Source organism: Cyberlindnera jadinii (assembly GCF_001661405.1).
Source record: "Cyberlindnera jadinii NRRL Y-1542 unplaced genomic scaffold CYBJAscaffold_2, whole genome shotgun sequence".
Classification (NCBI taxonomy): Eukaryota; Fungi; Ascomycota; class Saccharomycetes; order Phaffomycetales; family Wickerhamomycetaceae; genus Williopsis; species Williopsis jadinii.
In genome coordinates this window covers 164,908-191,805 of record NW_017963653.1, presented here as the reverse complement: position 1 = coordinate 191,805, position 26,898 = coordinate 164,908, and the positions used below count along the sequence as shown (strand labels likewise).

The 26,898-nt window shown below is 45.0% G+C and overlaps 12 protein-coding genes across 12 annotated transcripts; 8 read left to right on the top strand and 4 right to left on the bottom strand.

Annotated features, from left to right (window-relative positions):
- Positions 1–504: 504 nt before the first annotated feature.
- On the top strand, positions 505–3,834 carry CYBJADRAFT_176493 (kinase-like protein; the record flags this gene model as incomplete). Its single annotated transcript, XM_020216792.1, has 4 exons — positions 505–599; positions 628–701; positions 2,828–3,674; positions 3,702–3,834. 4 exons carry the CDS (start codon positions 505–507, stop codon positions 3,832–3,834), a joined length of 1,149 nt encoding a protein of 382 aa, XP_020072214.1.
- Positions 3,835–3,837: 3 nt separating this feature from the next.
- Positions 3,838–4,358, bottom strand: POA1 (ADP-ribose 1''-phosphate phosphatase). The gene has a single exon (XM_020214278.1). The coding sequence runs from the start codon at positions 4,351–4,353 to the stop codon at positions 3,868–3,870; it is 486 nt and encodes a 161-aa protein (XP_020072213.1). The 5' UTR covers positions 4,354–4,358; the 3' UTR covers positions 3,838–3,867.
- Positions 4,359–4,466: 108 nt separating this feature from the next.
- Positions 4,467–5,584, bottom strand: RFC3 (replication factor C subunit 3; the record flags this gene model as incomplete). The annotated part of the gene is made up of 3 exons (XM_020217469.1): positions 5,517–5,584; positions 5,395–5,459; positions 4,467–5,345 (listed from the first exon to the last, which is right to left on the bottom strand). Coding segments are annotated over exons 1-3 (978 nt in total), but the record flags the coding sequence as incomplete, so codon positions are not given.
- A 234-nt stretch (positions 5,585–5,818) lies between these two features.
- SGS1 (ATP-dependent DNA helicase SGS1) lies at positions 5,819–10,528 on the top strand. The gene has a single exon (XM_020214277.1). The coding sequence runs from the start codon at positions 5,982–5,984 to the stop codon at positions 10,044–10,046; it is 4,065 nt and encodes a 1,354-aa protein (XP_020072211.1). The 5' UTR covers positions 5,819–5,981; the 3' UTR covers positions 10,047–10,528.
- On the bottom strand, positions 10,129–10,590 carry CYBJADRAFT_171107 (ubiquitin-conjugating enzyme E2; the record flags this gene model as incomplete). The annotated part of the gene is made up of 1 exon (XM_020216188.1): positions 10,129–10,590. The coding sequence occupies one exon, from the start codon at positions 10,588–10,590 to the stop codon at positions 10,129–10,131; it is 462 nt and encodes a 153-aa protein (XP_020072210.1).
- Positions 10,591–10,838: 248 nt separating this feature from the next.
- On the top strand, positions 10,839–12,466 carry CYBJADRAFT_165929 (uncharacterized protein). The gene is made up of 2 exons (XM_020214276.1): positions 10,839–11,165; positions 11,238–12,466. Exons 1-2 carry the CDS (start codon positions 11,111–11,113, stop codon positions 12,377–12,379), a joined length of 1,197 nt encoding a protein of 398 aa, XP_020072209.1. The 5' UTR covers positions 10,839–11,110; the 3' UTR covers positions 12,380–12,466.
- Positions 12,467–12,773: 307 nt separating this feature from the next.
- On the top strand, positions 12,774–15,970 carry GCV2 (glycine decarboxylase subunit P). Its single transcript, XM_020214275.1, has one exon. The coding sequence runs from the start codon at positions 12,842–12,844 to the stop codon at positions 15,896–15,898; it is 3,057 nt and encodes a 1,018-aa protein (XP_020072208.1). The 5' UTR covers positions 12,774–12,841; the 3' UTR covers positions 15,899–15,970.
- Positions 15,971–16,050: 80 nt separating this feature from the next.
- On the bottom strand, positions 16,051–17,028 carry MID1 (Mid1p; the record flags this gene model as incomplete). Its single annotated transcript, XM_020212117.1, has 1 exon — positions 16,051–17,028. A coding segment is annotated over one exon (978 nt), but the record flags the coding sequence as incomplete, so codon positions are not given.
- Positions 17,029–18,750: 1,722 nt separating this feature from the next.
- On the top strand, positions 18,751–20,592 carry GAL4 (galactose-responsive transcription factor GAL4; the record flags this gene model as incomplete). Its single annotated transcript, XM_020212070.1, has 1 exon — positions 18,751–20,592. A coding segment is annotated over one exon (1,842 nt), but the record flags the coding sequence as incomplete, so codon positions are not given.
- A 1,046-nt stretch (positions 20,593–21,638) lies between these two features.
- SPG5 (Spg5p) lies at positions 21,639–22,850 on the top strand (the record flags this gene model as incomplete). The annotated part of the gene is made up of 1 exon (XM_020213541.1): positions 21,639–22,850. One exon carries the CDS (start codon positions 21,639–21,641, stop codon positions 22,848–22,850), a length of 1,212 nt encoding a protein of 403 aa, XP_020072205.1.
- Positions 22,851–22,968: 118 nt separating this feature from the next.
- CYBJADRAFT_165926 (RabGAP/TBC) lies at positions 22,969–25,748 on the top strand. The gene has a single exon (XM_020214274.1). It carries the CDS (start codon positions 23,228–23,230, stop codon positions 25,679–25,681), a length of 2,454 nt encoding a protein of 817 aa, XP_020072204.1. The 5' UTR covers positions 22,969–23,227; the 3' UTR covers positions 25,682–25,748.
- A 137-nt stretch (positions 25,749–25,885) lies between these two features.
- Positions 25,886–26,792, top strand: MRPL24 (mitochondrial 54S ribosomal protein bL28m). Its single transcript, XM_020214273.1, has one exon. The coding sequence runs from the start codon at positions 25,920–25,922 to the stop codon at positions 26,694–26,696; it is 777 nt and encodes a 258-aa protein (XP_020072203.1). The 5' UTR covers positions 25,886–25,919; the 3' UTR covers positions 26,697–26,792.
- Positions 26,793–26,898: the final 106 nt, after the last annotated feature.

The following is a 26,898-nucleotide window of genomic DNA, read 5'->3' as shown; positions in this document are numbered from 1 at the left end:
AAGAAGATGACTTTCATCTGTCTTGCAATTTGAGCATACCTTGCTGCAATTTTTTTGTTGTTCTGTAATTCTAACTCGAGTCTTATATCGTCGATCCTTGAGACCGGTTCTTCTTTTGTTGTTCCATCTTGGAGGAACTTCACTGTCCTGGTCCACACCCATCTGGTGTTATGTTTTGGCTTACGGGCACCGATTCCTTGCTTCTCCATTGTCTTTAGCTCTCTCACAACGTAGAAGTAGATTGTGCAGTAAATGATCAAAATGGAAAGCATGATAAAATAACGCGGCCCCCAACTCAGCACCATACGATACCATATTGGCTCTGTTGGTAAATAACAATAAACACCATACGATACGTAACCCACGTTGTTAATGAACGCCAGTGACGCCAGAATTACCGGTATGACAAAGCATGCCCAAAACACATAGGCTTTCAGGAAGGATAAGCCACCATACCTTTGTGGGTAGAAGATCGTCAGAAGCGTATGTATAGCGAACAAGAAGATGGCCAGGTCGCTGCCTTCGATCCCCAGCGCAGTAAACCAACCAATTGCATTGATGCCAGCTCTATTGACAACGTGGTTCAGCGCTATGATCGGGTATATGAACACTGCGATGGACTTGAAGAGGTCGGTCAAGACCAAGAAGAGGATCAGCTGGTGTCGAAACAGCCGCCTCGAAGGATGTATTGCCAGGTAGAGGTAGATTGCAATGAGGCATGACAATATCGACGCCGAGCCCGAAGATATAGCAATGATTCTCAGCGTCCGAAGCCGTGACGCCGACATGTCGCCATTATCCATCATGGCCAGCAAATCTATAATACGTGCACGTCAGTTGGCTCGTTTGTAGCCCAAGTGTCCTTACTTGGGCTCACTTGGAATATGTCTATGGGGGCAAGCCCGTGTCGTCTCCGCGTGCTTTCTCGCTCCCTTGGAGGACGCGATGGAGTGTGCTATCAAGTGTACTCCCTGTGCTGCCACAGTCTCCCCGTGTCCCTGTATCGGTTCCACCACCGCTTGTGCCGAGTTGATGTGTGTATCTGACTGCAGAGCTCAACCTCTGGGAAGGGCCCTGACAGAGTTTCAACGTTAGGCAACTCTATCTCTCCAAGCTGGCTGTCACTTCCACAGAGCAGTTCTGTCTCGCTGAGGGAGGAAAAATAAAGAAGAAGAAGAATGGTGTGACCCTTACGGCTGCAAATGACCCTGTGTTGCCTCTGAGCTCTAGCAGAAGACTCTGTATCACTTTGTGAACGAAGGAAGAAGGGGAGAGGATGGATTTACGAAACCAAGCGTTTTTCGTTTTCGTGCTTCTTTTAGAGGCCCTGGGTAGGGAAAAATTGTTCAGTTAGGGTGTGTGGGTTTTGTCAGAAAAAGAACCACTCAGACGGGACGCATATACAAAGCTAAGGTAGCATGCTTCGCAGCCTGGGATTTCCGCGCAGGGAAATTGGCCATGCTGCAGCGGACGAGCAGCCACTGATTCTCCGGGCCTGAGTTTTCTTTGTACTTTCTGTACGCGCTGGTGTGGAAGCCTCCTCTTACTTGCGCGCAACAGTATGGCCGGGTTGGACCCCCCTGGTAAGAACTGGAGGTGGCGTGCTCACTGGTGGCACATCGCGGTGTCCAGTTCACACAGCACACGGCCCGAGTGTTTGGTGGTGGCCCACCAGGCTTGGAGGAACTGGGTTTCAACCTAAAGCGTGGACCACTGGAATGCGCGTGCTAAGGGAGTGTGGGAACCTTAGATTGGGAACCTTAGATTGGGACACGATAGGATCTACACGCAGGCACTGTTAACGAGTGAGTGGTTTGCCACTTCTTCGCGTGTTGTTCAGCCACTTGTACGCTGGGATCCACAGGCCATTGGAATGTTTGGCGGGTTGCTCTGGCGTATGACCGACCCACGGTTTCAGCCTTGGAAGTAGGACAACTTCCAAGTGTGGGTTGCGATGATGCGACATGGCAGTGCTACGTAGTGTGGTCTCTACACAGTGTCGAAGGGCAAAGCGGAAGAGGAAGCCAACGTCCTGCGATCCACAACGGGCCAGTAGCGGGACCGATCGTCACGACTCACTTACGTGTAGTCCTCTGAACATGAGTCCGCTCCCACCTCCCAACTCATACCATTCCTTTCACACACCACATCGACCGGCCAAGCGCGTGATACCCGTGCCCAAACTACTACATCCACCTGTACGCTGAGTTCGGGTGCAAAGTGGGAGGGCCACCACATCCGTACACCACCTCGAGGCCGTCACCATGGTAGCACACATGCCGGTAGGGACCGCATAGTGTCTGCAATGCAGCCGAGGCACCAAAACCAGCATGGAGTTTTTTTTTTTTTGTATGGGCATGCTCGGCCGCGATGAGGTCTTAAAAGGCTTCAGCACCCAAGCGTCACGGTGTTGGATGTCAGTAAAGCCATCGCTAGGGGGGAAGGAGAGCAAGAGAGAGGAAACTCACATTCTTTGAGTTCTTACAACTGTGAAGACAGAGGTCTTTTCCACTATATCTATAAAGCTAGCAACCTCCCATGCCCTTTAGGTGCTCCCGAGATGAGTTCCAGTTCGCTATCCAATCAGACTCTGAGGACGAACAGGAGGACACATTCCAGACGTCAGTACAGAGGACCATAATTTCGAAATCAGCACTTGTGATGACATCCACTACAGCATCAGTAGCAACCGAGGCACCTGTGGCGATCACTACTGATTGCAAAGCGCAAGCATTGGTTAGACGTCGAAGCTCAGTACGATCCCGTATCAGCTACACCGCGTTACAGGCCAACGCACAGGACCTGCTGATAGATGACTACTCGATAGATTTGCGCAAGAGAACGGTGGACGACTTTGAGCAGTTGAAGATCTTGGGTGTTGGCTCTTACGGGTCTGTGTATCTCGTGAAGGATAAGCACACAGGGCAGTACTTTGCCAAAAAGACCATAAAGAAGGCACGTCTTTCTGTTAATAAGACGTTGTTGAAGAACCAAATGAACGAACGTGATATCCTAGCATCAATTTCACATCCAGCTATAGTGAAATTGTTCTATGCGTTCCATGACTTGGAGAATATTGATTTGATCCTCGAGTTCATCCCTGGTGGTGAATTGTTCTACTATTTGGCTGATGTCCGCAGATTCAACGAAAACGACACTGCCTTCTACATGGCTGAAATTTCACAGGCTCTACATCATTTGCACTCCATTGGTGTTGTGTACCGTGACCTCAAGCCAGAGAATTGTCTCTTGGACAAGAAAGGCCATCTCGTCCTCACGGATTTTGGGCTCTCCTCACAGGAGGAGAAATGCCGATCAATCCTTGGAACGCCAGAATACTCCGCACCCGAGGTGTTGATGGGAAAGGAATACTCATACGAGGCTGACTGGTGGAGCTTTGGTGTGATGATGTATGACATGGTTGTTGGACAAGTCCCATACCCAGGTTCTGATCGTAAGAAACTCATTACAAGCATTCAAAAACGTGGTGCTAATTTCCCCAATTGGTTGAGTGAAGATGCCAAGGACATCATGAGGAAACTCCTACAAAGAGATCCCAAAAAACGTATGGACGTTGATGGCTCATTCGACAAGTTTATGAATCACAGGTTCTTTAGAAAGATCGACTGGAAACGACTCCGTGATTCAACACCACCTGTGGAACCTCAGGTTGGGTCCCCCGAGGATACAAAAGTCGATAGCAGTTACATCGATTATGGACTCGCAGCTCTCAAACAGCATTCAACGTCAGAATACGTGGATCAATCTCTCTTTAGAGGATTCAGCTTTGTTGCTGAAAAGTCTGTTTTAGAACAGCATTATGATCAAATTTAAATACGCTTCTATGTCACAATTAATATTCATATATCAGATGGTATACACATCGTAGTTCAACCCACTTTCTTTTAGAATAGCCTCTGTTCTTTCCCATGGAACCCTGAATATGCCGGCATTGATCTTAGGCATGGATACTTCACAATCTGCACCCATCTCGACGAGCTGTTTCTTCATGTCTTCAATAGCTAGCTTGGTCTTTGCAAGAATACTCTCTACAGGGTCTGCTGAGCCGCCACCTCCTACGCTGGTGAACAAACACGCTATCACGTGTGCTTGACCGTTCAAAAGCTCATTGCCCTTTTCCTCCCTATTCGTCAAAATGAGTAATGTTGTTCCCAACAACGAATTGCCATGCTTCTCACAATGGGCAATATACTCCTCTTCCGCTTGTGGAAACAGCTGCGCAATTTGATACGCAATTCCACCACCCCAGATACCTTGTGTATTGCAAGCATGTGCAATGATAGAGGGCTTTGCGCATTTCAAGACGTTCCCTTGGATATACTTGATGCTCATCGCGTGTCCGATGGTTTTACTACGTGGTGGGAGTGGAAAGAACTGCGCGATTGATCTACAATTTTTATAGGCAGAGGTCTCTATATTAATCAAAACTTGGGGTTGTTACTTACTTTGCAATTCTAAGCTTTGCTTTATAACTCCAACGCTTGAACTGCTTTGAATTTTTTCATTTCCACCTTTCGAAATGGCATATTCGATTTCTCCCAATCCTTCAAGTATTGAAGCCCTGGTTTGCCTTTCAAGTTCATAATGGTCAAGGATCTCCACAAAGCCTTGCAATAAGTCGATTAATGCAAGACCCTTGAGCTGTTTGATTCTGTTCAGAGTGCCAACAGCAGTGCTCCAGTCATCTTTCAAGATAGAGTCCAGTATGGTTTCAATGTCCTTTGGGTGCGGTGCACCTACACTTTCGAAGATCATATCTTCGGTGATTTCCCCATCAGTGGCAGCTTTACATGCTTGTAGGACATTTAGGGCCTTTCTCATGTCACCTTTGGATAGTTTCAGAAGCGCACTTTCTGCCTCTTGTGAAATGGTCAGGTGTTCCTTGATGATGACTTTTTGGACGTTATCCTTGATGGATTCTTCGCTCAATGGAGAGAACCTGAATCTAGTGCAACGAGACAACAGAGCTGGATTCAACTTGTGTGCATAGTTGGCCAGAATACAAAATCTTGTGTTCTTGGTATACTTTTCTATGATACGTCTCAATGCGTTCTGTGCAACGTTTGTCATGGCATCTGCTTCATCCAGAATAATCAATTTGAAACCTTTACTGAAGATTTGCATCGTACTGGCAAAGTCCTTGATCTGGTTTCGCACAACGTCAATACCACGATCGTCTGAGGCGTTCAGCTCCAACACCATATTCTTGTAGTTCTTCCCGTAAATTTCACGAGCAAGAGCGATGATTGTCGATGTCTTTCCTGTACCTGGTGGTCCGTAGAACAAAAGATGAGGCAGTCTACCATCATGAACAAAACGGCGAACTATAGAGATATTAGTACATGCATGGAACAAAGCACAAGATCCACTCACCTGTGTCAACAACTTCTGGTTGACCATACACATCGTCCAGAGTAGTGGGACGATACTTTTCAACCCTATCACCAACATTAGTACGAGGGAGTACCATCAGCCAAACATTTCAACACACATACCATGGCAGGTTCTCAGCTGTACGATTGGTAGCCATTGCAAACGCTATCTTGGAGACGAGGACCTAGAGACCAACCACACGTTCCAAGTTATAACTTGCCCTCCAATAAAAGTTGGTCTCCGAGACGCGAAAACGCGAAAACGCGAAACGCACACCAGAATGGACCTGGTCTGAAATTTACGCTGGATCTCAGGGTGTCAGCGTAAATGTCAGACCACATTTCGTGATCTCAACAGCTGCGTCTCCGAAAAGTAAACAAACAGAAAAATACCAAACCTTCTCAGCAGTAAACAGGCGCTGGATCTTCATTCTTACTCTACGCTCGAGGGTGTATACGTCTTTCACGCTGAGGAGTTGACGGAGCGCTGTATCGTATAAACGACAATAGATCTTCAGTCGTTGGAATCAGCCTCCTCCCCCTCTTTGGTGTGTGTTTTACATCGGCAACGTACATTTGCCACGAACAATGAGGAACAATCTGAAAGCACAGATCACCTGGCTAAATGAGTCCAAGGCCAACGTTGTATCACGAAGCGCGCTTTTAGATATTACCAGCAAGAGCAACTCCGAGTATAACCATGTTACTTCGAGTAGGTCGAACAACAGTGTACCCAAGGCCACTGCAGCTACACCACACAACACAAATTCAAAGTTGGAACAGAGCTCAGATCTCACATCGCTGGTGAGCTCTGCGATAAAACCAACGAGGTCATCAGGGTTAAGAGTTGCCAGGAAAGAGCATCCACTACGATCTTCGGCCAGCCATGTGGACTCCTCTCCAGAACCGCAGTTCAGAGCGCCTAGTGGTCCTACTGTACGGCATGCAGCAGTCATTGATTTGACATTTGACGAATCCAACCTCCATGCAGCAGACAAAAAGAAGAGATCACAAACCTCGGTCATAGCAGCACCGAGTAAACGACAAAGGACCACACCCAATTCCATTGAGAGTTTTGCTAACGACTTTAATGACTACACTTATAATGACGATACCAATTTCCACTCTTCCCCAATAGAAGGGGAAATACAGCCCGCACCAGAACGGCCAGCACCTTTGAATCAACCTACACCACCTTTTGTTCCGCAGAGGGATTGTAAGGATCGTTTAATTGCTTTACAAAGAAGTTATATTCAACTCTGTGAGCAGAGAATTTCACTTCTTCAGCAGAGAATTGATATAGAGACATCCACTGCACTTTCAGAAGATGACAAGAAGAAGAAAAGAATAGATTTGGGGGAACGTGTCTTAAGGGTTGAGGCAGCACAGCAAAGGGTTAAAAATGACCTCAATTCGGTAAATTCAACGGTTGTCCAGACCCCATCTCCGGCTGTATCACCACCTCAATCCAACGTTGTGGTTGCTCAAGTTGCAGATACTATTATGGAGCGCACCTCTCAAGAAACACCACTAACAAGGCCACCTGTACACAATTCTGAGGTCACAGTGCAACCGTTGATCCAGAGCTCTGCGCTTTCAACTGAGACTCCAGGAAATATTATGGACATGGACATTCCGGATGAAGATTTACAAATCGAAGATGCCGAGATGGCTGATGAAGAGGAGGAGGAGGATGATCAAGGAGTTCATACCATGGATGGCCTTGTAACTAGTGATCCTGAAGATGAAGATGAAATCAGAAGAGAATTGGGTGATTTTGTAATTTATGAAGATGGAAAGGAAGATTCCGAAGATGAAGATTTTGTGGATGCCTCTGAAAACATTGAACCTCTCGATGATGACGATGATAATGATGAAAACGATGAAGCCTTTAGTGTGTTAAAAGTTTCGCAAAGTGAAGTTTTGAATTTGAGAAACTCTAGTGACTCTGAAGGTGAGGATATTGTCCCTGACTCTTATAAGAGAGTAGAAGAGCAATCATCTAGTGATCTAGAAGAAATTCAAGATTTCACTGCACATGAAAGCAAGTTGATAAGATCTGACGATGAAGATGATGACATTCCAGAAGCTTATGAGATCGGAGACAACTTTGATGATGAAAGAGAGATCATTCAGTCTCAAGAAGCTATTCAGATCAATTCAGATAGTGACCTTGATAACATGGACATACCACCTCCTAAACTGCCCCTTGTATCCCGCACGCAATTTGATAATGTTCCAAGCTCGCCAATTATGGAATCTCAGATAGAATCTCAGTTGGATGATCCTGAATTCGACAAATTGTTAGAACAAGGCCCATTACCTGGTGAGTCATATCCTTGGACCAATGAAGTTTTTGCTAAACTCAAGCAGGTTTTCAAACTATCTTCGTTCAGACCAAATCAACTGGAGGCTGTCAATTCGACCCTTTCTGGTAAAGATACTTTTGTTCTTATGCCAACAGGAGGAGGAAAATCGTTATGTTATCAATTGCCGGCTGTCGTGAAATCTGGTACAACTAGCGGTACTACAATCGTTGTTTCTCCATTGATTTCGTTGATGCAAGATCAAGTGGAACATTTGTGGGCTAAGAACATTCCAGCTGGCCTGATCAACAGTAAGAGCTCATCTGAAGAGAGAAAAACAACGTTCAATTTGTTCGTCAATGGTATGTTGGATTTGGTTTATCTATCGCCAGAGATGATCAGTGCTTCTAAACAGGCACAGTCTGCAATCTCGAGATTGCACAAGGAGGGCAAGTTGGCGAGAATTGTGATTGATGAAGCTCACTGTGTAAGTAGTTGGGGTCATGACTTTCGACCAGATTACAAAGCACTTTCTATTTTCAAGGATCAGTATCCCGATATACCTGTCATAGCATTGACCGCTACCGCAAACCAGCAGGTTCGAATGGATATTGTCCATAATTTGAAATTGAAAGATCCTGTTTTTTTGAAACAGAGTTTCAATAGAACAAACTTGTTTTACGAAGTTTTACCAAAGGACAAGAACTTCATGAAAGATCTTGAAACAAAGATCAAAACCAAGTTTAAAGATGAGACAGGTATCATTTATTGTCATTCAAAGAACTCATGTGAACACACCTCTGAAAGGCTCATGAATGCCGGAATTAAGGTTGCATTTTATCATGCCGGAATGGATCCTGATGACAGATTAGTGATACAAAGGAAATGGCAATCTGGAGAAATCAAGGTCATATGCGCAACCATTGCATTCGGTATGGGTATTGATAAACCAGATGTCCGGTTTGTGATTCACCTAACTCTTCCTCGCACTTTAGAAGGCTACTATCAGGAAACTGGTAGAGCTGGTAGGGATGGGAAGTACAGTTGGTGTACGCTATACTTTAGTCTCCGTGATGCAATTCTACTTCAAAATATGATCCATAGGGATTCTGAACTGGATGCAGCTGGTAAAGATAAACATTCAAACAAATTGAGACAGGTTACACAGTACTGTGAGAATCGTACGGATTGTCGACGTGAACAAGTACTGCGCTACTTTAACGAGGAGTTCGATAAACGTGACTGTCACAACAACTGTGATAATTGTAAAGCTGGTGGTACAGAGATGCTTCACCGTGATGTCACTGAATATGCTAAAAAATTCACATCATTGGTGAAGCAAATTCAGAAAAACAAGGTGACACTGATCTACTGTCAAGACATTTTCCGTGGCTCTAAAGCAAATAAAATTGTTCAGTCTGGTTATGACAAGTTGTCTGAACACGGTGCAGGAAAAAATCTAGATAAAGTTGATCTACAAAGAATGGCCTTCCACTTAATCTCTGAGAAGATATTGGAAGAGTTCAATGTGATGAACAATGCTGGTTTTGCAGCTAGTTATATCAGGGTTGGGCCAAACGCCAATTTACTAATGTCAGGTAGAAAGAAGATTGTGATGAGTTTTGCTGATAAAGCTCAACAATCGACAAGTGATCGGGCCTCTGGGCGCAGTTATACAGACACTGATAACAATCAGATGCCTTCATCCACTCCAAAGATCATCAGTGCAAGAACACACCTTGAAAGAACTTCTTCAGGTTTAGCACCTGCTCCACCTCCCATTCCAACGATGAGAACAGCGCCTCAATCCACTAGAATTACACTCAATATGAGACAATTTGAGACTGAGCAGGACAAGACAAGATTCGTTGAGTGTTATAAGCAATTGTCTGATAAATCCCATGAAATTATGAGTCGGTTGAAGTTTAAGTTGAGTTCTTCGGTGTGTACCGCTGTCACTCTACGCGATATGGCCTCCAAGCTCCCACAGACCGAATCCGAATATCTCCAGCTAGCTGGTGTCACGACCGATGACCATAAAAAGATGTTCAAGTATTTTGAACCTCTGTTGAAGAAGTTGAAATCCGAAGGTGCTGATGGATCGAGGTCTAGATATTGGAATCGTCAAAGACAAGAGGACAACATGGCAATTATTGACGTGTTAAAAGCGTCTCAGAAGCCGTCGCAAGATAAGTCCAAACCTAACGGTAGAAAGGGCAAAGCTGGTTCTAAAAGTGGTGGAAAGAGCAATGGCTCTGGTTTCAGAAGGGGGAGCAGTCAGACTAAGAGAAAGGGAGGAAGGTCGGTAAGAGGTCCAAGAACTAAACAATTATCAATGCCTTTATAGTTGAACGTGAACTCAATTATATATTATGACAGCGTATGTAAGGCCAAATATCATCAACCTATTTAATGCCAAGTTTTGCAAGTTACACTGTATCATCGTGGTATACAAATCTCGTGTCCTTTGGGTTCTTCGGAGCGTGTTTAAAATAAGACGAATCATCTGGCGGTCTCTCTGACCTTGTATTCGAGGCCAGGAATGAATGGAGCGATAAGAGTATACTTCTGATGGTATGAACAGGTGTCCATGCGGTCCCCAGCAGATCAAGGCAGATGTGACCGTTTGTATATATATGTGGATGTATTGGTATCGAAACGATTCCCCGATCAATATCCTTGACAAACATACACGCTGGAGGCGTGAATGGATATTCCTCTGTGATGGTAAACTTCACCTTGTAAACCTGGTCCTTATACAGCGGGTTTCCATCTACTGATATTGTGGCGAAGAGAACGTAGATATTATCTGTTAGCTCGATGTTTATCCCGTCCAAAGTCTCCTTCTCTAAGCCTCTCAGCTCTTTGAGAATACGGTTACGAGCAGCCATTGTAATCCTTATGGAGTCTTTTTAGAGAGAGAGATGGTGCGTGGTGATACGAGAGGTCTGATCAAGATTGTATTTCGGTTTCAATGTGTTTATTAATTTTTCCCTCACTTTGTCTTGCTTTTGTGTCAAATTTGAAGAGCATTGATGTTTTCTGGTGTGTCCCCAACCAGTTGATTTAATTATAATCATAATTAAATTTATAATCTTCAAATGGTGGTTCGTATCGAACTTTGAAAACAGGAAACCAGAACTTCTGAAAGATTCATCAAATCTCCAAACTTCGTGTGTGTTTTTGTATTCATCCAGCTGGTCACCAAGGGCTCATTGTTTATACCGTGGTGATTAGATTGTACTTTTATTGCACTGTGTCGTGGTGCTGAGAATCCACTTCTTTTTGACGTGTGCTTGCCCTGAAATTGCAACCTTGGACACCTCTTGACCCTGAAATTACCACCAAGTGGAATATACATCGAGAACGGGTTCCGTACCACCACCGTATACTTGTTACCCGTTTGCAAATATGGATTGGAGTAAACAGAAAAGAAGCTCCTTCTCTATGGGCTCATTGAATGCTCGTGAGTGATCTACCTTTTCCTTGCTCTACTTGAAGAACCTTCTACTAACACACATGCTCTCCGCTATAATAGCAGCATATCCACATCAACATCATCAAAACATTAGCTCTTCAACACAACAACGCCCAGTCCTGCAACAACCGTTATCGGCTTTGCCTGTACGCTCAGCTTATTATGAATCACATGGACCACTCTTCTGCAGCGATTGGAAACCAACAGAGCAGCACTCATTTCACACGATTGCTGTTTCGTCGTACAGAGAACACTCTTACAACAAGATTGAAATTGTAGAAGCGTCGCCTGAGCTGGTGGAACAGGTGGATGGAAATAGAGGTGGTGGCGGTCTCTCTCTGAAGAAGTTCGCCGATGCCACAGTGGATCTGCCGGTGACTAAACTACAGTGGGACCCCTCAGGATCAAACAAGTTGGTCACTACGACAAACGTCTTAACCGTTTGGGAACTATCACCTGACAATCGCTTGGTGGCTCACTCAACAGTGGCGAATAAAGGCGATGACCTCACAAGAGCATCGCATCCCCCTCTAACCTCCTTTGACTGGAACAAAGTTAACCCAAACCTCATCATTACGAGCAGTATTGACACTACATGTACTGTATGGGACCTACACAGGCCTATCTATCCAAAGACACAGCTCATTGCACATGACTCTGAAGTCTTTGACGTTGCTTTCATAAAGGGCTCGACGGATATCTTTGCGAGTGTTGGGCACGATGGTTCTGTACGCATGTTTGACCTCAGATGCCTAGAACACTCCACAATCGTGTACGAGCCTCGTGGGCCAGAGGAGGTTGGTGCAATGCCAGGGAAGACCAATGACATGAACAGCTTACCACTGCTGCGACTGGCCACCTCGAACACGGACTCCAACGTTATGGCCACTTTTGTCGGTGGGTCCGACAGCATCGCCATAATCGACATGAGGTACCCAGGCTATGCAAGCTCGATGCTCAAGGGCCACTCCTCGCCGCTGAACTCCATACAATGGCACCCGTCGCAGTCCAAGCTGTTGTCCGGCGCTGACGACTGCCAGGCACTCGTGTGGGACCTAAAGGAGTCTCGTCTGAGAAACGGCACAGGCCTGCCGAGCGGCGTGTACGGTGATATGATGGAGATCAACAACGTCTCCTGGAGCTCCGACGGTGAGTGGTTCGGAGTCGTCGCAGGCAAGGGCTTGCAGGCCGTTAGAGTGTAACCTGTACAGTTTGGATGCGTATCTGCCTCATCAATTATAGCACAACACATACATAATTACTCAACCTAATAGCTATGCTGTTCCCGAGTCACGCGTACACCCTCCCGCCAGCCACTAAAACCCACGGTCTGCAGTGCCAACCTCGCCCTGACTCCGGCCAATCGCATGTGAAAACTGTTTGGGCGGCTGCAAGGAACAAAAAAAAATCTTTGTGGTAATCTGACTCGGCCCACAGTATCAACAACGGGCAGGGACCGAAAAGCTGGGGTGGGTGGGCCCGTCTAATAAACACGAATTTTAACTCTGGATCAAGGGGAAATGGGCAGGGCAATAAAAGTTTTGTATATAAATTGACGATGATCTTCCCTCGCGTCCCGTTTTCTGTAGCCTGTGCTTTGATTTTGTTAGTTCTCGCTGTTAACTCACACTGCCAGGTTTTATCTCTTTTCCCTTCAGTCAACTATGCTTAGAGCAGTGACATCAGTGGCCCTGAGATCCTCATCTCGCACCCTCGTTATCAGAGCTGCTGCTAGACGGCTCATCGCATCGAAGAGCGACGTGTCCACTGCGAAGTTCAACCAGATCTACGAGCCCTTAAGTGCGTCGTCCCTGCCTGTTGACCACCTGAAGCCTTTAGATACGTTCCAGAGACGCCATCTGGGCCCAAACACCACCGATGTGGAGCACATGCTGGGTACCTTGGGCTACACAGAGTTGCAGGACTTCATCAAGGAAGTTGTTCCAGAGAACATTCTCGTTCAGAGAAAGCTGAACATTGAGCCGGAAAACGGGTTCACGGAGTCTCAGCTGATTGAGCGTCTCAAGCAGTTTGCCAGTCAGAACAAAATCTACAGATCCTTTATCGGTAAAGGTTACTACAACACCATCACACCGCCAGTGATTCAGAGAAACATCTTGGAATCGCCAGAATGGTACACCTCTTACACACCATATCAGCCAGAGATCTCTCAAGGACGTCTTGAGTCTCTTTTGAACTTCCAGACAGTTATCTCTGACCTGACAGGGTTGCCTGTGGCTAATGCATCGCTTCTTGATGAAGGTACTGCCGCTGCTGAGGCAATGTCCTTGTCCTTCACGAACTCAAAGAAGAAGAAATCCAAGTACGTTGTTGATTCTGATATACACCCACAAACCCTTTCCGTTTTGAAGACAAGAGCAGCTCCGTTGAATGTTGAGCTTGTGCAATTGGACTTGTCATCCCCTTCAGCTGTGCAAGAATTGGAAAGCATCAAGAATGAGGTTTCCGGTGTCTTGTTACAGTACCCAGGTTCATCTGGTGAAATCTCAGACTACACACATTTGCAACAGATTGCCGATATCGTCCACTCGTCTAAAGGACTGTTTGCTGTGGCTACTGATCTTTTGGCGTTAACTTTGCTCAAGCCACCATCATCGTTTGGCGCTGATATCGCTCTCGGTTCATCTCAAAGATTCGGTGTCCCAGTAGGATACGGTGGTCCACATGCTGGATTCTTCTCCGTTATCCAAACATTGAATAGAAAGATTCCAGGAAGAATTGTTGGTGTCTCCAAGGACCGTTTGGGTAACAGTGCATTGAGATTGGCTCTTCAAACTAGAGAACAACATATCAAAAGAGACAAGGCTACTTCCAACATCTGTACTGCTCAGGCATTGCTTGCCAACATGGCATCCAACTTTGCTGTCTACCACGGTCCAGAAAAGTTGAGACTCATTGCTCAAAGAACATATGGTTACACAACGTTACTCGCTGAAGAGGTTGCTAAGAAGCATACCATATTGAACAAGAAATGGTTTGACACCTTGACAATAAAACTTGAAGGTGTCACCGCTGATGAGCTCTTGAAAACAGCTGTTGAGAAATACCAAATCAATCTGTATAAAGTTGACAGCAACACTGTCTCTCTTTCTCTGGATGAAACTGTCACTGAGAAGGACTTGAAGGACCTTGTGGAGTTATTCACTGGTGCTACTATTGATACGCAAGCAATTTCCCAATTCCCAGTCTTCCCAAAGACTCGTATCAGAACTGACAAGTTCTTGACGAACCCAGTGTTCAACCTCCATCATTCTGAGACTGCAATGCTCAGATATTTGCACCATTTACAATCCAGGGATTTGTCTCTTGCCAACTCCATGATTGCCCTTGGTTCATGTACCATGAAGTTGAATGGTACCGTTGAGATGCTTCCAATTTCATGGCCAGAGTTTGGTGCCTTGCATCCCTTCATCCCGAAAGACCAGGCTCAAGGTTATGCTGAGTTGATCAAAGAGCTTGAGAGTGACTTGGCTAACATTACTGGTTTCAAGGCCACAACACTTCAACCAAACTCTGGTGCTCAAGGTGAATTTACCGGCTTGAAAGTCATCAGAGCTTACTTGGAGTCCAGGGGTGAACAACATCGTAACATTTGTTTGATTCCTGTTTCTGCTCATGGTACAAACCCTGCTTCTGCTGCTATGTCCAACTTCAAGGTTGTTCCAGTGAAGTGTTTGAGCAATGGTTCCCTTGACCTTGTCGATCTTGAGGAAAAAGTTGCAAAACATAAGGACAATTTAGCTGCTATCATGATCACATACCCATCAACATACGGTTTGTTTGAACCAGGTGTTAAGACTGCCATCGATCTTGTTCATGCTAACGGTGGTCAAGTGTACTTGGATGGTGCCAATATGAATGCTCAAGTAGGTCTCACATCTCCAGGCGATTTGGGTGCTGACGTTTGTCACTTGAACTTGCACAAGACATTTGCCATCCCACACGGTGGTGGTGGTCCAGGTGTTGGTCCAATCTGTGTTGCCGAACATCTTGAACAATTCTTGCCAAAGCATGAAGTTATTGCCATTGAAGGCCAGACTGAAAAGTCCATTGACTCTGTTTCTTCAGCCCCATATGGTTCTGCATCCATTTTGCCAATATCATACAGTTACATCAAGTTGTTGGGTGGTGCTGGTCTTCCATTCAGCACTTCCATTGCCATTTTGAATGCCAACTACATGATGAACAGGTTGAAAGAACACTACGATATTGCATTTGTCGGGTCTGATGACATCAAGTTCTGTGGTCATGAATTCATCTTGGACTTGAGAAGTTTCAAGAACAAAGGTCTTGAAGCTATTGATGTTGCAAAGAGATTGCAGGATTATGGTTTCCATGCTCCAACTTTGGCCTTCCCAATCCCAGGTACTCTGATGATTGAACCTACAGAATCTGAAAACAAGCAGGAATTGGACAGATTCTGCGATGCCCTAATTTCTATCAAGGGGGAAATCGAAGCACTCGTTGCTGGGGAACCATTGGGTCAAGTTTTGAAGAATGCACCACATTCATTAAGTGATTTGGTTTCCTCCAACGATTGGGAGTCCAGAGGATACACAAGAGAACAAGCAGTATATCCACTTCCATATCTGAAAACACACAAGTTCTGGCCACCAGTTGCCAGATTGGATGATACTTATGGTGATTTGAACCTGATGTGTACCTGTTCTTCTGTTGAGGAGGTTGCTAATGAATCCTAACTACGACAACATTTATAAAGTACAAGACGAATAAAATGAACGTTGAATATATCATTTCATAAAACTAATAGAGTGGTAAATGCAATCATACCCCATAGTTTCTTATCCAGGAGAACTCTTTGAGCTGAACTGTCATCTGGCTTGGCTAACTGTAACACTGCGTCGCCAACAATATTACAAGTATCATATGACGTGTCACTATTGTAGTAGTTGTAGCTCATCATAAGGATTGTATCATTGTTCTGAGGACACTGAAATCCAAAGCTTGCTGGACAAGTTCTCACTATCTCGTTACACATGTCAATACATGGTAACACCTCATAATAGCTCCTTTGAGGTTGTATCAAGTTCTGTAATTCCTCTGTACGCATTTCTCCCGCCTCTCTCCTGATAAAATAAGATGAACTATTCGTTGTGCAACGAGGTATGGTAACAGAGCATAGCCAGTTCTTGTACGCTTCTTCGCAATCCTCGCAGGTCACTATTGGGGAATACCTTGAGTCAAGACTAACATCACAGGACACCTGTTGCATTAATAAGGAGAAATTTGCATATATCGCAGCAGCATAGGCATCATATAACAGTTTGAGATCTCGGTTATTGTCAGTTAAGTTTGAGCGTGGCACTGAGTACGCCACATTTGAACAGAATTCCAGGTCATAGATAAATTCGCAAACACCGCCTTCCTGTGTTGTAAACTTCCGTGGGCTATAAACAGTACCGCTTGCTCCTGAATTCCCCAGGCCAAAGGTCAATATTGAATAGTAGGTCGTTGATGGGTCCAGCCCTTCGACGTAAAGTTGTAGTCTGTAAGAACCACTCAAGTTTCTGTATCCAACTTGAATTAAATCATCAGAAATGACAGTCTGGGCCGCAGTTACAGCTGCCCAGCTCTTTAGCAGACCAGCAACTTTCCCAAATCCATCTTCATCAAACACATGGAGCTTTAAGGAGCCAGTCTCGTTTACTATTCTGTAGAGACTGTCCGCACTGACATTATAACGTGAAGATTGTAAAAAGGCTGATGATCCGTCGGTATCGACAACATCTGCTAGAGTTCCATTATCCCACTGATAGATCAGCTCAGAGCTGGAGAATCCAAATGTAAACTTTGCCTGGTCAGTCTGATCAAAGTATCGACTGGTTGTTTGGAAATAGGGCTCGACGTAAATGGTCCCATTCAGTGCAACGTAGTTGTTTGAGTAGTATACTATATCAGATGCATACCCTTCTTCAAAGAACTCCGTCACTGCGTACGTTGTATCATTTATGTACAGGTTTAGTCCGAACAGATCATCGAGTGCCTCATCACTCACAAGCCGTGACATGTTCAACGGGTATTCAATAACGTTTGCAGTGAAGTAGTGCAAGGATATGTACGACACGTTCGGCGTCGTGAAATCAAACCTGTATAGAGCATGTTCACCTGGTCCTATAGACACCTCCACGGGCGATCCGTCGGTCATCTCGATTGCATTCGCAAAATCATCCGCATCCAGTGTATCTCGGGGTACCAGTGGTAGGCGGTTTTTGGTCTGTGGGTACCGAGTCAAAGGCATCTCGCCCATATCTTCAACACCAATTTTGTACTGCCAGTCCCTCTCAAAGTCCTGAACCACCAGCTGGGACAGTGCCGCAGTTGCAAGCAGCACAGGCAGTGTGTATATCATCCCTAGAGCCCCTCCACCTCTTCTCTTTCACAGATCGTGTGCCCAATGTAACGAACAAGGCTTTCCTATTCCATACAAAGACCCTTCGTAGTGTGTGTGCGCTGTGGGCATATAAAATGTTAAGAATAGCCCGCTGTGATTTCCGACCACATTTACCCCCGGATATGTGGCGTGTGTCCTGTACCATGTGTCTGCAACGCCGTTTAAAGTTCCTCGTGCACAGTTTGAAAGCATCAAACTCACTGGCGCTAAAACCACGCTGGGTTCACTCCACCCCTTAACTCCACCCTTTAACTCCACGCACATCTACCAACACCAGGCATCGAGAGTCATCCTTACTGATACGCTGTGTTATCACAGATCTCTGAAAAAAATGACACAAGAAGCATGAAGTGAGGGTCACACGCTGTATACGCGGAATGAAAGCAGCCCAGGAGCCTATTTTTGCGTCATAAATGAGCCAGCCCTACGTTTATCTCCCTTGTTCTTCTGAGTGTTACTAACGTGGGAAAGAAATTTCCCGCCCAATCTTCCCGCGCTGCCGGGAAAAGCTACTTGTGTTTTAACGCCACTGGGTCCGCCGTACTACAAAAACTCCACCAGGTGCACTGCTTTTTTTTCATTAGTGGTTCACGCTGCTTCTACGGTAACACACTCTGCTTCTACGGTGACGCAAAGCTAAATTTTTTTCGCCTGTGTGTTTTTTTATTGCGCATACCACCGGGTTTTATTAATTTTGGATCCCCCATTACCATCAAACTGGACAAATTTAAAGAAAAACAAAAAGCAAAACGAAAAAAGTCCAGTCTTTCTTCTAATCCCTCTTTAGGCGCAATCAATTACTATGAACCATATGAAGGCGGTATTCATAGAACAAGCGGTATGTGATTCAACACCACCACTTTCTCTCCTCTGTCACTGTCTCTCTTCTGTCTTTTCTTTTTTTTTTCTGTTTTGATTTCTCGTTTTCGTTTTTGTGTTTTTCGGTGTTCTGTTTTGATTTTCCCGTGTGGTATGGGTTTAGGGCTCTGTGAAGGGCTCGGACTCCATGAGGATCGCCACGATGGACGTGAAAGTTGCAAATATCAAAGCAATAGCGGACGAAGAGAACAGTAGAGGAGCTGTGTCTGCGGATGTGTGTGTGTGTTTTTTAGAACGTTGATGTACTAACGCTAGCATCAGTGTGACTCGTGCCGAAAGAGGAAGCTGAAATGTTCCAAAGACCTCCCCAAGTGCTCCAAGTGTCAGCAACACAACTGGGAGTGTAACTACTCGCCAAGGGTAGTTAGAAGTCCGCTAACGAGAATCCATTTGACAAAAGTGGAGAATAGGGTGCGTGGTTTGGAAGCTATCATACACGAGCTGCTGCCAGAAGTGGATATCGACAAACTTCTGAGCCGTCAGGTTGCAAGGATTTCCACGCCAAGGCAACAGACCTCCGAGCCTCAATCACCAGTGACACAGCAGCCTTTGAAACGTACACAGAGCTCAGAATACCCTGAGATACCAGAGGATGACGTTCCGGATGATGCAATCTATGGGTTTGACTGGAACGAAGAAGATATCGATGCCTTAAATGACGGAATGGCTGCTTTAAGTGTTGACCCCTCTAATAAGGGCTATTTCGGCGTTGCGTCAAGTGCAGTTATTGTTCGAGCTCTACGGAAGCCTTCACAGGATAGAGATATGGATGAATCCGTGTATACTAATGCATCTGACTCGAGAAGTAACTCAAAGACTTTGCCAGATTTGGATTCGACTGTGTCATTGACTGCAAAGTACCTAACAAACGAGTTCATTGACTCATATTTTGAAAACTACCACAGCTCTTACCCATTCATACACAAGGAGACATTTTTGGCTCAGTATAGGGATGAAATCCCAATTCCAAATAATGACATTTGGCAAATACTATTGAATGCCGTGCTGGCATTGGGTGCCTGGTGTTTGCACGGTGAATCTTCAAATTTTGATCTTCACTACTACCAAAATGCGAAATCATATCTATCTTCCTACGTGTTTGAATCTGGAAGCATACCGCTATTACTGGCTTTGACGCTGTTGAGTAACTATGCTCAAAAGAGAAATAAACCGAATACTGGTTGGAATTATTTAGGTTTGGCTGTGAGAATGGCAATGGGTCTTGGATTGTACAAGGAGTTTGCAAACTGGTCTAGTTCTAAACAACAATTACAATTGGAGATGAGAAGAAGAATCTGGTGGGGTTTGTACATATTTGATGGAGGTGCAGCAATCACGTTTGGAAGACCAGTAAATTTACCAGATGCGCAGATGATGGACATCAACGAAGTTTCAAATATTGATGATGACGATCAAATCATGATGGGAAGTAATAACAAGGAATTAAGAGTGGTTGAATATCCAACGATATATTCAGGACTGATATGGCAAGCAAGATTCACAATCATCTCAACAGAAATTTACAACAGACTCATATCAACACCAAGACCTGGAACCCACGAATGCCTTGCAATGAATGATCGTATAACCAAATTTGTCTCTGAGCTGCCAAAATACTTTTCTGAAGATAAATCCATAGCTGAATCGGCTTCTCAAATACCTGGTGAAAATGGAGTTCCCGAATGGCTGGCATTCACAAGATACAGATTGATCTGGAGATACAAGAATTTACAGCTGATCCTGATGAGAGCGTTTGTATTACAACGTGTTGTTGGTGTTCAAAATCCTGCCATGCTGGAATTGGCCAAATCTCCTGAAGGTAAGCAGTGCCGTGTCATATGTATGGATGTGACTCACGAAACCATCCTGTCTGTGGCTGAATTTGTCGAGAATCATAAAGTCACCGTCATTACTAGTTGGTATGCAACGTTCTTCTTGTTTCATGCCTCTCTGGTCTCTGTGGTCTGCCTCCGTTCTGATCCAAAGTCTAAGCATGCCGTTGGTTGGAAATCGGACATCATTCTGGCAAAACAAGTTCTGAGATGTCTTGCAAGGGATAACTCATTAGCAAATAAGTTCATTACGGTCATTGATAGCATGTGTGGCCAATACCTCGGTGAGCAATCTGCTGATGACAATAATCAAGCGAACTGTGGGGCTAGCGGGGCTTCCTTTAGCGGCGACACTTCGTTACCACGTCCTTCAAACGGTGATGGCAAGATCAAAGTTGAATCTGATATCTTACCAGATGTAGACTTCACTGATATTGCACTCAACGCTGGCATTAACGAGCTATGGGGTCTACTTCCCTCTGACATTGCCAGTATTGAAACGCCGACTAATGTTGCCAACTGGCCGCAACAAGCTGTGAATGTGAACACCAGCTTGATGGAGATGGGCACGCCTGCTGCACCAAACCTCCAGAACACTCAAATGACAAGCAACACAAATGTCTACGCCAACATGTCAGATGAGATACCACCGCGTCCAGCGCCTCTGTTCACGCATAACGCTGCTGATTTCTCCCGTACGATGAATTCAACTGTCAATTCCTCTATCAACTCGAGAACAGGCACCCCAGCTGCACATCACCATCAGGATCAAGACTTCTACTCCTTGTTCATGACAGATGCTGACCATATGGACGCAAAGCCACCTACAGACATGTGGAACCACTAAGTCGCACACTGCACCTGCTGGCGACAAAACTAAATAAGTAAAGAAAACCCACACTATAACGAATGTGATGATATAATATAACTAATACCGATCTCGGAACATAACATCCGTACAACATCTGGTAGGGACACGGATCCCGGGTGACACACTGCCCCGACGCCCTAAAAGGAACACGGCAAAAAACCCGTACAAACTGTGTGTCACACCCAACTGTTTTGTGACACAACACAATTTGGGTATAAAATTAGGCGATCGGCTGAGTTTCAACACCTCCTTGAAATCAACAGATAACGCAACTTACACACGTCTTTAACCAACAACACCTCTTTCTTTCTCTGTTTTTTACTCTTTTCTGGTTGTTTGGTTTTGCCTGTCTATCCATATTCTCGCTATTGTGTTTAGGGGGCCTGTCTCTGAGTTCTGAGTTTTTGAATAGCGTCTGGTTTGTCGATTGCAAGCGGTAGTAACAAATGATGGTGGCAAATAGACTGAAGAACCTGGCACAGGTGACGAGGGGCGCGGTCCGTGACGTTCGTCGTGCCTTGGAGGACTTGCTGGATGGCTTGAATCTTCAGCCAAAGCCACAACTCGTCCGTGTTCCTGTTCGAGCGGATAACGGCATCAGATCGCCGTTTAACAGAGGAGGCCCAAGGTCGTTTAGCACGTCACGTGTGTTTAAAGCCTACGCAACGAATAACGCGAACTTTGGTGCTTTTAGAAATAGGGGTTTCTTCAAGTTTATACGTTCAAAGCCTAACTTGACCTTGAGATTGTGGCCGAGCTCGACCTATAACTCTGCTCTGAGAACCCCGTTCCAAAGATTTGCCTTTGCAAAGGCGCCGTTACGTGGGACACTGTACAACAGCTTTGTTAACCTCAGCGCGAGGAGCTTCACAACTGTCCATGGTGGCTCGTATGGCCAGGACGGCATCTTGAACCTATTCATTGGGTTTCAAACCTTGATAGACGATCAGAGAACGGCGTTGCAACTTTCGAAGATGAACAAGGCCATTTCCATGAACAGGGAAAGTTCACATGTGAGATCATTCCATGGGTGTGCATCCCAAAGTGCAGCTTGTGAGACTCTACAACTCGCTAGATCTGAATCAACACACGTTGCCAAACTGGGCGCATATGTTGAATTCAAATTCCCCAAAGTTGAATTGTCAATTCCATCTGTTGCTTTTATGAACTCTGAGATCATGGGTTCAATAGAGGAGGAATTCCAACTGATCAAGAAGCAAATCGACACAGCAAACCATAACATCAAGTTAATCTTTGAAAACTATGGTTCGTTACCTATTGAGAGAATCGGTTCCAGTGTAAGAATCCATTTCCCAAACTTGGAGGCTGAAGAGCTCGAAAGACTTCTTATTGATTTGAACATTGATGATGGGTTGGTGTTCACCATGGATGAATTGGATGTAACGATGGAGGCCAATACAGCTGGTTCTGAGTTATCCTCTTCGTCTCTCTCCGATTTGATTGAAGACTGTGTTCCAGGCCTGGTTTCTTCGGAAAGCGGCTCTGAAGTCTCAAGCATGTGTGATTCCGCAGAGTTCTTCCCTGTCTTGTCATCTTCAGATTCTCAATACCTGACTCCAATTGACCCATCTGAGGCTTCAAGTCCAGTAATTATCGCTGCTGATGATGACTTCACATTCTCACAGGTTTCAGCGTAGAGGGAGCCTTCACGGATTGATCTATGGGCACCAGGGGCGGTGTTCAGTTCTTATTGACTACTATATAATACGAATTTATGAATATTTCAACGATACATTTGAAAGTCCCCTAGATAAGGTCCGATGGACAACAGGCAGTATAAGTTTCAACACCACCTATTACGGGTGTGGTCACCACTGCACTTGGAGTGCGTGTGCATCCCCCCGGCTGGGAAAAATAATTCCTCCCTCTACGTGTCAGACTTGTTTTGGAGAAGAAACGCCGCCAACTATTGGAAAACACTGGAGCCAATTCAACGGCATTAACCATTCGTGGAAGTGATAGTTTAGTCCTTGTGTTTTAATTCAGGTTCTGTGTTGATTCGTTTTAAGCACAGATGATGTCTTCAAATAACAGCGATCATCCCGTGGATGATTCCTTCCAAGATGCCGTCGATGAAATTCATTCCGGGAGCGAACAGAGAGACGTATCAGACACAGAGGTGGAGGATACTAAGACCAAGCTGGATAGCGAAGAGGGTGGAGCTGCTGGTGAGAGTTCAACCGGTGATAACGATCACAACGGCGACGATGATGGCGACGATGATGGAGAAGAGATTCCGAATGACCCTGAGCCTTCGGAAGCAGATGACCGCGAAGGCGGAGGTGATGAAGGCGCCGAGGGTGAAGACGACGGTGAGCAGGAGGAATCCCAAGTTCCAGCTTTTGATGAGGTGCCATTAGATGGATCCGAAGAGTCTGGGCTGAATGGCTCGTCGGCTAAGAGCTTGGATGAGAAGCTTGAAGAGCTGGCTGTTGAAGAGGCGAAAGACAATGATGAAGCGAAACTTCAACCAGCTGCAATCATCTCCCCTCCAATCCTTCCAAGTCGTGAAAATGTGACGAGCAACTCCTCAGCCGATGGTCCTGTCTTGCCACCAAGAGACTTGGAGACCTCAGGCTCGGTGGCACCGCCGCCGCCTCCTAGGGACACTGATGCCGCCAAGTCAGAAAGACCAGTACCACCACCACCTCCTCCTAGGGATGTGAATGCTGCTGTCTCTGAAGAGGAACATGCTCCGCCATTACCTGAAAGACATGATATATTCAAAACCGCAGCCTCTTTGACACCGCCTCCTCTTCCTCCCCAGTTGACCCACACGCAGAAACAACACCATAGATCAACAATTTCTTCTTGGTTCCATAGGGGAGATTCAAGTGGTTCATCCGGCCCAAGAAAGTCCACTGTTGAGTACGATGAAAATTACGATCTGTTGTTAAGCAGACTGGATAAGAATCATGAAGCCTTTTCCGCTAAGGATGATGTCTTGAAAGCTCAGATCAACTCTGCACATGAGACGTTAAAATCAACATTTGCCGACAAACTCACCAGTTTAGAAGATGAGACATCTGTAGATGATTCTGAACTAAAGATTGATTGGCCATTCTGGACAAGGGTGGTGAACGACTATCCATCGGTGGTTAAATCCGATGCTGTGACTCTATCCAACCATCTATCAGGCGGTATTCCTGAACAGATCAGAGGTATTGTATGGCAGCTGGTTTCTAACTCAAATCCTCAAGAGTTTGAAGATGTGTACAATGTATTGAAGGATCAGGAGTCCAAATCTGAAAAGGCAATTCAAAAAGATCTCAGCAGAACGAGCTTCATCTCAGACGTTGGACTGGACCAAGATGCGTTGTACCGGGTCATAAAGGCTTATTCAAATATGGATGAAGAGGTTGGTTATACCCAAGGAATGGCATTCATTACAGTTCCTCTTCTTATTAACATGGATGAGCTCCAAGCCTTCAGTTTGCTCCATAAGATCATGTATGACTATAACGCAAGATCGCTATACTTACCTGAAATGCCAGGATTGGTGCTGAAATTGTACCAGTTTGACAGACTCGTTGAAGATTTGTTACCAAACTTGTACAACCATTTCCAGAGACAGGGAATAAGATCGTCTATGTACGCCAGTCAGTGGTTCCTTACCTTCTTTGCTTACAAATTCCCATTGCAATTCGTAATGAGAATCTTTGATCTGATCATTACTGAAGGTGTTGAATCTATTTTAAAGTTTGCTGTCGCTCTGGTTCAGAAAAATGAAGAAAAGCTTCTGACACTTAACTTTGATGATCTGCTCAACTTCTTGAAGGGTAATCTCTTTGACGTTTATAGTCTTGTGCCTGTGTCCGAGCAAAGTGAAGAAGATGAAGCAAAGGTGCCACCTTCTAGAACAGTTCCAATTACCCCCGAAAACTATGACGTTGATGCTTTTGTTGACGAAGCAACCAAAGTTAAGCTTCTCCCAATGACATTGAAAAGATACGAAAACGAATGGAAAGAAGTCAACCGTGAGGAGAAGGAGAGACGTGAAGAAGTTGACCAGCTTAAACTCAGAAACACCCAATTAGGCAAAGAGATTAAAAACCTTGAGGCTAGTTACACGATATTGAACAGAGAACACGTTCAAATTGCCAATGAACTAATCACAGGAAGAATAAAGATTGCTGAATTAGAGGATGAGGCTAAGGATCTGAAGGAGCAGAATCAAAACCTTCGGAACATGGTGAAGAGCTTACAAGAGAACCCTATCAGCGAGAACGTTCCAATCCCAGAGGCACTTGAAGCTGATTTGAAAAGAACAATGGAGAGAAACTTGGAAGTTATGAGTCAAAACCAAGAACTTGAAGACCAAGTCCAGTCACTTCTTCAAGAAGTTGAGGAATTGAAGGCTAAACTCAAGGAGCATGAGGAGCAACCAGCTACATCTCCAACGGAAGAGAAAACTGCTTCGTCCCCACCAAAGCAACAGGGTCTTTGGGGTAAGAAACTCTTCGGATAACATCTTATTAGTTCTTACACTGGCATAAATCTATATATATATCCTATCTATACTATTTCCTTCCTGTATACATCATTCATCTATTGTAGAGACTAAATTGTCGAGATTCAATGTGATGTGGTCCCTACCTGTTTTGACGCCAATTTTCGAACGTCCAAAAATTGAAACATCAACGACGGCATTGGAAGGAGCGAAGGAGATTGAGTCCATTATCAATAAGCAATACCTGGTTTACGTGATGCTTGGTCCTTTAAGCTTTTCGAGATCGTTCTCGTCCACATCTGCTGTTGGTAAAACATACGCTCATGTTGTGAGTCGTAGAGTAGCACGCAGACAAGAGTACAATGTTGGCGACGAGAAGCCAAAGCACATTCCAAACAGACAATTAACACCAGACTACAAATGGGGTGAATCCAGCTTCTTTGCCAGAAGCAATCGTGGACTGTTTGGTGGTTCCTTTATCAAATCTGGTAACCAAATCTCAGAGATGGGAAACAAGAGTAGAAGATTTTGGAGACCGAATGCCCACAAGAAGACGCTGTGGAGTGAGGTACTCAACAGAGGAATCACTTGTCAAGTAACTGCTAAGGTTCTCAAGACAATTGATAAGTCGGGTGGTCTTGACAACTACTTAATCAAGGAGAAATCTGCCAGAGTCAAAGAACTAGGGCCATTTGGATGGAAACTCCGTTTTGAAGTTCTCAAAAAACTAGAACAGAACTCAAAACCTGCTGATTCTCAAAAGTGTACTCTGAAAGACGGCTCTGAAGGTACTATCTACTTCTCTGGTGTCAAAGTTGACGGTATTGATGGCCCATTGGATATTACTCTTGGTAGAAGAAAACTGCTAAACGAGCTTTACGTAGCTGAGAAGAGAGAAAGACAAGCACTTGGGGAAAAGCTCAACGGTAAGCAATTCCATGATGAGTTTAGAGAACTGAGTGCACAGGAGATCTGCCAAAAACTTGCTTCCTACGGCTATGACTTCACCAGCATCACCCCTGCACAGGTCTAATCATTCCGTTGAAATGATACCTCGGGACTCCAAAGTATTCGTGTATATAGAAACATGTTCATAACAGTACGATGCATATGATAAAGAACAAGACGGTGTCTTTGTAGTGGTCAGAATATCCCAAGTAATGGTGTCCATGGGCCTTTCCCGATGCCACTGATTGTTCAACATTGAAGTGAAATCCCTCGAACCAGTAATTAGG

Coding starts and splice junctions, on each gene's coding strand:
- POA1 (XM_020214278.1), bottom strand. CDS start 4,353: ATGAGCATCAAGTATATCCAAGGGAACGTCTTGAAATGCGCAAAGCCC.
- SGS1 (XM_020214277.1), top strand. CDS start 5,982: ATGAGGAACAATCTGAAAGCACAGATCACCTGGCTAAATGAGTCCAAG.
- CYBJADRAFT_165929 (XM_020214276.1), top strand. CDS start 11,111: ATGGATTGGAGTAAACAGAAAAGAAGCTCCTTCTCTATGGGCTCATTG. Junction 11,166..11,237: donor TATGGGCTCATTGAATGCTC/GTGAGTGATCTA, acceptor CCGCTATAATAG/CAGCATATCCACATCAACAT.
- GCV2 (XM_020214275.1), top strand. CDS start 12,842: ATGCTTAGAGCAGTGACATCAGTGGCCCTGAGATCCTCATCTCGCACC.
- CYBJADRAFT_165926 (XM_020214274.1), top strand. CDS start 23,228: ATGATGTCTTCAAATAACAGCGATCATCCCGTGGATGATTCCTTCCAA.
- MRPL24 (XM_020214273.1), top strand. CDS start 25,920: ATGCTTGGTCCTTTAAGCTTTTCGAGATCGTTCTCGTCCACATCTGCT.